This window comes from Morone saxatilis, unplaced genomic scaffold, assembly GCF_004916995.1.
Source record: "Morone saxatilis isolate NCDOM2014 unplaced genomic scaffold, NCSU_SB_2.0 Contig15, whole genome shotgun sequence".
Taxonomy (NCBI): Eukaryota; Metazoa; Chordata; class Actinopteri; family Moronidae; genus Morone; species Morone saxatilis.
The window spans coordinates 25,618,382-25,627,486 of record NW_023339707.1 but is presented as its reverse complement, the minus strand read 5'-3'; the positions used below and the strand labels follow the sequence as shown (position 1 = coordinate 25,627,486).

At 40.0% G+C, this 9,105-nt stretch overlaps 1 protein-coding gene across 1 annotated transcript in view; it reads right to left on the bottom strand.

Moving 5' to 3' along the window:
• Positions 1-445: 445 nt before the first annotated feature.
• Positions 446-9,105, bottom strand: part of LOC118324942 (extracellular sulfatase Sulf-2-like) — a gene marked incomplete at its 3' end in the record, with an annotated part of 45,401 nt that continues 36,741 nt past the window's right edge. Inside the window, 7 exon segments of the mRNA XM_035657462.1 lie at positions 446-505; positions 775-869; positions 1,155-1,251; positions 2,202-2,403; positions 3,762-4,005; positions 4,978-5,107; positions 5,361-5,417. Of these exon segments, the coding sequence (XP_035513355.1) occupies positions 446-505; positions 775-869; positions 1,155-1,251; positions 2,202-2,403; positions 3,762-4,005; positions 4,978-5,107; positions 5,361-5,417 (885 nt within the window).

The window sequence follows — 9,105 nt, the reverse complement described above, 5'->3', positions numbered from 1 at the left end:
CACACACACACACAGTTATTAGCAAATGCTAATAAATGCTAATGTTTTACATTTGACAAGAAATAAAAAGGTAAGGTGTTAGCATGTGCTGGTAGCATAGTATGTAATTAACAGGATGTTATTATTATTATTTGTGATAAAACAGACACCTAATAAACGGATTAAAGTAATCAATAGTATAGTAAGTTCTTTTGTCGCTGCCTGTGTGTTATCCTGACTACACATTAGTTTCATCACACCAGACGTTCATTCACAGCATACGGTGAATATTTATGATGTCATGGTTTTCCTGCCTGCCTGCTTGGAGACTAGAACAGACTTTAATTTATTGCAGAAAGTCTCTGATGTGAAACACGTTACTGGAAAGATCCAGTGTTTTTGGAGGTCGACCCATACGAGGGAATGGAAGTCGGGATTTCTGTGATATATTTAACCACAGTCTCACCTGAAGGGGTGCAGACCACCTCCTCTGTACCTCAGCTTATTCTTCAGTTTGGACTTATACCTGGAAAACATTCACATTAACACCAACTGTAACACAAAGCATGAATATTCCTCCAGTTTCTGCTTTTTGGTGTCACACTGTGGCAGTGGTGGAAAGTAACTAAGTACATTTACTTCATTTAGTAAGTACTGTACTTCAGTATTCTGAGGCAAATATTGTAGTTTTTACATTACATTTATCTGACAGCTATGGAGTAAAGTTACATTAATGTATTTGTACTGTGTGTGTGTGTGTGTGTGTGAGTGTGTGTGTTTGTGTGTCTCACTTACAGGTATTTATTACAGTCGCACTCGAGGGGGCGGGCCTTCTTCAGGTGGCCTCTGACCTCTCTCAGGTTCTTTATCTTTGTCTGCAGCGTCTCAATCTGACAGAAAGAGAAACAGTTCAGTCACAACTGAGTTAGACACTTAGTAACTTAATCAATTAGTTTGTCAGTTAGTTCATTAAGCCTTATAATGAGGTACTGTAGAGCTGCAGAAACGCTCTGCTCTACAAATCTTGTTCTCCAGATGTAAGAAAATATGTTTGTTTGGTTCAGACCCCAAAAAACTTTTAGATCATCCCTATAGAATCTTTTTTATTGTATCATAAAGCCCTATTAGACAATTAGTTAGTCAGTTAGTTAGTTAGTATGTGAGCTGTGTGTTACCTCGTGGTCAATATGCAGCTTGTGGTCCTTCCAGGCCTGCAGAGACTGATAAACTCCTGTATCACACTTCACTGTGGCGTTGGGCAGAATGGAACATCTGCAGTCAAACAGGAATAACGACAGTAACGTTACATAGGTCAGCAACACACATACACACACATATATATTATAACAAGAGACCTGAGGACACACAGGCTGACATTTATTTTCTAATCACAGAAATCCAGAAACTCTAACTTAATGTCAAGTGCTGCAAATAACGATGAAAGCCTATCGATGGATTAATATAATGAATTTATTCTTTGAACAATGTGGGCAATAAAACAGATCTTCATCTGTCTGACGAACACTTAATGGATTAATGGATTTAGTGGATTATACAGCAGCTGTGAGCTGCCTTATACCCACAATCAATGATAAAACGTATTTTCACTTTACTGAAAGTGATTTGTTGGGTCATTGTTAATATTTACATATTATTTATTTATTATCATTATGCTTGATTGTAGATGCACTTCTCTGTAACATGTATATGCTTTTATATGGCCCATGCTATCACTGTTGGGTCCTGATTAAGTGTCTGTCAGACCTGTTTTATTATCAGTTTTATTCACTCAACAGTAAGGAAGATTCTGACCTTCTCTTTTGGATTTGTCCTCTAACAAAGGAGCAGAATTCAAACTTTTTCCTGTTTTTTTGAATAGTCGTCAGTGATTTACACAGCTGGTAGATTCAGTGGAGCAATCTGAGCTCCATCTGTGCTGATGAGCCTCATTCACTCAGTTAGTCATGATTTATCAGCTGTTATACGACATTAAGTTGCCACCACAGATTGTAATTAGATAAGAGGTGTTTAATAACATACAAACGCTCACAGTTTAAGTCTTACAGATTAAGTGACGGCAGTAGCTTTGCACAGAAACAGCTGGTAGAAATGTCCTTCAGAGTTCTTTTAAACGTTTTCATTTGACTACATTTAAACTCGAGTATCGGTGCTTCTACTCAAGTAAAGGACGCGGTTACTGATGCTGTATCACACGAGCTCACCTGTGTGTGACTTTGAGGGAGTTGGACGCCACCCTGCCGATGGGAACTCCTCCCATCCCGCTGAACTCGTCCTCAGTCTCCTCTCGTATCAGCTGAGCCCAGTCGGCGCCACCCACCACACTGTCGTTGCCAGGGTAACTGTTGGTCATGGATATGGAGCGACTGTAGCGGTTCCTGGAGTAACTCTTCAGGGCCTTGAACTCTGAGACGCACACAGAGGAACAAGTTGTAACATCCTGCAGACGCTAACGTCTCCGACTGCTGCTGCCTTGTAAGATAGTTAGTTAGTGTAAGATAGTTACTCAAAAAATTTAATTTATTACTCTTTTCTAAAGTAGTAATTACTTTACTTATTACTCCCTGTCAGCAGTAATTAGTTACACTACTAGTAATATAACTTTTCTGCTACTGCCAACATAATTGTGTCCTTTTTAAAGGTTAAAATCCAGTTTTGTTTGTTAAAATTAAAGTCATCAGAATATTTCAAGCCGCTGAATGTTTCATCTTCCAAATTAGTTTCCTCCACGATTACAAAACTGAATCCAAGGATATGATTGGATGATTGGATCGTTGGATTTCAGATCAGTAGGAGGAGACAATTACAATTTTCTTTAGGGGGTAACTGTACTGACACTGTTCCTCACTAAGAGAACCTCAGGGTGTAGTTCTGACCTCAGACACTGGAGGGCACCAGAGAGCCACCTATGCACCTCCAGCAGCTCCCCTGAGAACCAGGTTAAAGGGTTTTTGGGTAGTTAATTCTACCCGTGAGACTGAATGGTAATTCTGGGCGATATAAATACATTTTGAACAGTAGGAGTCATAATGCAGGACTCACAGAGAACTTTACATTGAACATTAAAGTTGCATATCTGGAATCGCAGGTATCTTCTTTCTTTAAACGTAACTGAAACCTACAGGAACTTATTCTCTGTTGCTGATGACTGAAACTATGGTGGCCTTAAATCACGTGAAAAACGCGGTTAATGGTTGTAGTGCTGTTATAGGATTATCAATCTCAGAAAACTCTACTCAGCACATAAGCACCACAATAGAAACTGTTGTGTTATCCTCGACATATTCAGTGCACATACAGTATATTTTAATTGTCAAAGCAGAAAACTCTCATGTTACTTTTACTAAAATGACCAGCCTGTTTCTAACAAACATTGTATAACTGGACATGAACTTTATATGATATTAGTCCGGATATAAAACTGCACCTGCTAGTATCGAGATTATTGATCTGATGATTTGATAACATTAAGAGTGAAACCAAACCTGCCGACGATACATTTACTCTATTTTTAATAATTTTTTTTGTGAACCTCCAACCTCAGACTGCATCTATGCATGTAAGATGACCCGTGTCTCATTCTAAGGTAACAAAAACACAATGATTCTTATATTTAGGTGATTAAACAGTAATGTAGACATACCTATGGATATATATTATATTATATTTCTGATAATAGATCCTCCTGAACGGATCTTTAAATGCTTCTTTATTCTATTGTAGCTCTATTGTGCCCCCTGCTGGACTAAACAGCAAACACTCACTCTTCTTGGAGAAGAACGGTTTCTTGTTGAACGGCCTCATCACGGAGGGCCGCAGGTTCAGAGGTCGGAGGTCGCGGAGGTCGCAGTCGCAGGCGTCGGAGTTCTGATGGTACAGCTGAGACTTGATGCTGAGCGGACGCTGACGACCGGCCATGCCCCTCTGGAAGTTCTTGGCTCCTCCCCCTTCGCTCTTACACTTGAAGAGCCGAAGCTTCCCGGTGGCGTCCTCCACACACTGCCACTTCTACAAACACACACATACAGAGTACTGACGACACTACGGTTTTTCACCACCCACAGATGACCGCACGATGTCAGAATCCCTGCCAGACGGTGATTAACGGAAAGGATCTGTGCTACGTTCAGATGTCCCAGGGAAAGACAACAGAAAACAGATTTTCTGCTTCAGTTATTTGCGTACCAGTTGGAAATATAGTTAATACAGTTCACAAATCCATCTGCCCTCTTTGGGATCAACTTGAACCACGTAGAAAGCAGTGTCTACCTATCAGCCCTTTCACCAGAACCAACCCTCAGTGTCTCTCTGAGTGCTGGTCGCTGTTTTAGCTCCGTGCAGTCGTTCATTAGCTGCAGCTGAATGAATTTCTACTCTGGCTCTGAGTCGGTTATTAAGGAGCGACAAATGGTTGAATTGTTAATTACAAACACACACGGAGAGTTTCCTCCTCCAGGCTGTTTATCAGAGCGATCCAGCAGCCGGCAGACACTGTTGCTAAGAGACCAATCAACCGGCTGGAGGGGTTTATCGACGAGTGTAATTAACCTCAAACACTTGAGAAAGCACTGCGACAACAACAACAACTCTTTGAACATGTTGGAGGAAAGTTTCTGTTCTCTTTTGTTCTTTTAGTCTGTTGTGTTTCTGCTGGTGATTTCTGCTGTTACTGCTGTCAGTGCTGATACTGCTGTCAGTGCTGTTAGTGCTGTTACTGCTGTCAATGCTGTTATCTGTCTGAGACACATCTGGTTTCATCTCTTACACTGTTTGTTTATTACGGCAGCAGAGTTTCTGCGTTTGTTCCAAAAAAAAACATACTTTGAATTGAAGTAAATTTCTAAAGATTTAAAAGAGCAAATTAATGCGAATTAGCAGTAAAGCAATGGGATATAAGGTAGAGTAATGTTATATACAGTAGAGTAATGGGATATAGAGTAGAGTAATGGGATACAAAGTAATTGTAATGGATAACTGTACCTGTCCGGTCTGCTGACAGGGCGTCTGGTACTCGGCTCTCTGACAGAGGTCTTTTACTCGTTGGTATTTGGGCAGGAAGTTCTCCTCCTGCGACACTTCCTTTCCCTCGACACGCTGGTGCAGCAACTTCCTGTTAACAGACGAACAAACGGCGTCTTTCTGTCTCTGAGACTGTTCTTTTCCTGATTAAAGTTTCTTTATCTGAGTCAAAGGTCTAACAGGACCTCCTGTGACTCAGTGAGGGTTGGGTCTTATTTTTGTAGTTTTGTCCTATGTATAAAAACGCAACAACATAATTAGAAAGAAGTCTGATGGGAAGAAACATGAGCCGACAGGTTGGGAACACACCTGATATCCATACATATAATATGATGTTTATTTACCCTCTCTCCACCAGGAAGGAGTCTCTCCACACCTTTGGCTTCTTGTTCACCTGGAATCTGCAGAAAAAGACAACAGTGGTGTTAGTTCAGTCGCTGCACGAGTTCACCTGCTGTTTTTAATGCAGTCATCACCTCCGCCCTTCGTCCTTCCTCTGTTTTATATCCGTAACATCAGCTCCAGGATCAGAGTCTGCTCGGTGAGCTGCTTAAAGCGCTGCGCTGGCGTCACTTCACACAATTAAACTCCAGTTCAATGAAAAATTCAAAGTTGTGGTTGCGGCTCCTCTTTAGTGCCACATGTACAAATATCACATTCATATTACATTCACACACACACACACACACACACACACACACACACTGTTCACCCATCAACTACATCTGTTTTCTATTCTGGGATGTTTGTAAGTTTAACTTTCAGGAATAATATTTAGATTTTAGTGGAAACAACTGCAGGACTTTTTCCACTCGTCTTTTTTCTTTATCGATTCGCAGAAACGACAACAGTTTAAAATAGTGCTGAGTGAAAAACACTGTTGTAAAGTAGTTACTTAGTGCTCAGTAAAGGCTGAATGTGGAGTATAGGTCCCTTTCTGTAGCATAAAGTACAAGAGAAGTATTCACATTAGATTACATCCAGTGGATTACGCTGCCAACACTGAACCCTGATGGTTCTAGTGCAGCAGATTCAGGTTGGCTTACACATGTATGTATAAATATATATCACTCATACAATTGCCTTTTCTATGTTTTTTGCTTCGTTGCAAGATATTTTTTATGGGGTGTAAGAAAACTTTAAAAAGAGTGGGCCTATAGCTCACCATTTCATTCATTTCTTTAAATAAAAATAAATGAAATTATTATTTTTAAACTGATTTCATAGAGCCTTCACTCATTTGAGTTTCAGGGGAAAAAAAACACTGAATTTGTCAAAAAAAGAAGCCTATCAAGGTTTTAAATTTGTTAAAAAAAATAAAGAAAAGTTCCTGAAAGTATCAGGAAAACTCATGATCAATATTCACAGGAAACAATCTGCTCATTTTACACAAACTTCCTGCAGTTACTGTGTTCACTGTTTGTTGTAATGGTTCAGTTTATCAGCTGTTCTCTGCTGTTATTGTTATTATTAAATATAATATGAAATATACATAAAACATAGTTGTGATACAAAAAGGCTCCTTAATGACAAATGTTAGGAACCACAGCCTTAGAGTATATGAACGCCGCTGTGCTTTGTTCTACCTCCAGTCGGGGTATCTCACCTTTGGCGGTCTTCCCTTTACCCTATTAGCCAGCAGAGACTTCCCGAGGCGATTGAGACTGTACGGACTGAGCAGCCAGACCATGCTGATGTTTTAATGGTCTGTCCTAGAGAGCAGCATTAGACAGCGGTTTGGCAACTTAACAGTGCAGCTGAGAAGCAGTGGCCCACCAGCACGCACGAAAGGACTGAATATAAGCCTGTACAGAAGGAAACAAACTGAGCTCTGAATAAAACCTCTGCCATCAGGAAGAAGACTCTGTGTGCCATCTCAAACAGACGGAAGTTATCATCTCAGCTTCTATCAGGCTGCTGGACCCCGACACTGAATCATGTGTATAAATAATAAATAAACCGGCGCTTTAATCCGTATAGTTTCTCACACTTTTTAAGCTGCCATATTGTTAGTGTTTTTGTGAAGCAACAGATTGCAGCACTGTGCCCAAGATAATAAAGTTTATTCTACTCTTTACTCTGGTGGAAGTACAGACACACTCACAGTAAAAGCAGAAGCACTGATTCTTTACTCCAGTGGAAGTGAACAAGAACAGGCTGTGAGATGTACTCAGAGTATAAAAGCTTTAAACTTCAAACAGGGCCAAGGCTCTCCGCTCTTGTTGTTACATCTTTCATGTTGTTTTCATCATGTTTCGCCCATCATGCATGCTGTGCTCCGGTGCTGATGCTGGGAAGGCGTGCGATGATGCAAAAATGCATTAAAATGCATTAAAGGAGCAGAAAGAACTTCATGTGAAGTAGAAAGTAAAATAAATAAGTACAGAACTGAAATATTTACACTGTAAATAAAATCTGTACGTTTATCATGATTTTTTCTTTATTCTTTTTAAATACATGGAAATATTAATAAAATTACAAAAATAGTCTTTTATGTGAATTTACTTGCACACATACACAGAAAACGACAGCGTTTGTTGGTGTATTTATTGCACCAGCGATGTGTTTAAAGTGTTTAAAGTTTAATGTATTCTAGTACAAGTGGAGACACAGCGGCTCATTGAGGAGCTTTAAACAAGAACTGTATCAGAAATCACACAGTCAAACCTGAACACACACACGCATATTTACAGATCTAGTGCGACATCCCGAGGACGTCATTATCTTTGATAATAAAAGCTGCTAAATAAACACATATAAATCTGCCTGGAAACCAGAGAAAAAGATCACATTTATATTTATAAATTAATCTATGACCACGTTTTCAAGTTTTCTTCATCTTATCTGTACATGCAGGAGTATAATAACAGCAGCAACTTTTAATGGTGCTAATTTGGGATAATTATAGATATATTTATATAATTATTTAGGGTTATTTTGATATTTCACTGATTGCAGAAGTAATCTGAGGAAAATGTGACTCTGTTAAGCTGCAGTCGATAACTTTGTCTACACCTAACCAAGAGGTTTTTGTGCCTCACCAAACTCCATTAACATGAACCGCTCAAGCTTTTATTTTGCATCCAGAAATAAAAGAGACACCTACAGCGAGATATTATGAACTGACCCGAGCGGCAGTGTTTGACTTCAGTGTAATCATTCTTTCAGCTACAGTCTGCGTTCCCAACGGGGACAGATTGCTCTGTTCTTCACAGAGGAGTTGAGGAAGAAAGAGGGAACAGATGCTTCTACGGTCTCTCGCTGCACTCGCCAGGATGTACAGAGCCAATTACAAACTTGTTCAAACAGCCGGGATCCTTCCTCAGACATTCAGGTTTCAGAGATCTCTTTAAAGGAATAACGACGTTGGATCACAATCCGTTTGACAACCTGACAACCTCCGACCTCCGACCTCCTGACCCTGACGTTCGCCTTTGTCGATACTTTGATCGTTGGGAATATTAATGGAGGATTTCTGTCCCTGCAGGCGAAGCAGATGGCTCTCGCTGTGTTTCTGCGCCCAGGTGTTTAAATGAGGGCGTTACAGCTGAACGGCATCCCGCTGCACCAGCAGCAGGAGGATGATTTACATACTGATGGTTTGCTTCAGCGAGCGTCTTCCCTCCTCTGACCTCTGCCTTCAACACACCGGTTAGCACATCACACTGTTAACCTTTTACTGCAGTAATAATATCACAGGCACATTTTATGAGTCATTAACCCGTTCACTCTCTGGAGGAAAGGCAACAAAGCATAAAGTGTTTCTTCAGGCAGGAAAATTGTTGGTACGTTAAAATATGTTCTGTATGAGGAACTTCTGAGCTTTGGTCGTCATCTTTTTTACTTAATGAATATGCATATCTGCCGGTATAAAATGTATAAATACTGCATAAACTCCTTAAAAACTTTTATGGTACAACTGTAAAGTACTTTTATATACTTCAGTATATAGCTGCTGTCAGTGGAAAAAACCTTTAGTGGATGCACTTTGACGGGCAAATTTGTCATCAAGGATTAGCTAATGTTAGGGTTAGGGTTAGGATCCCACTGCTACGTCTAACTCTGTGAATTAAGGATTTATTTCCACCA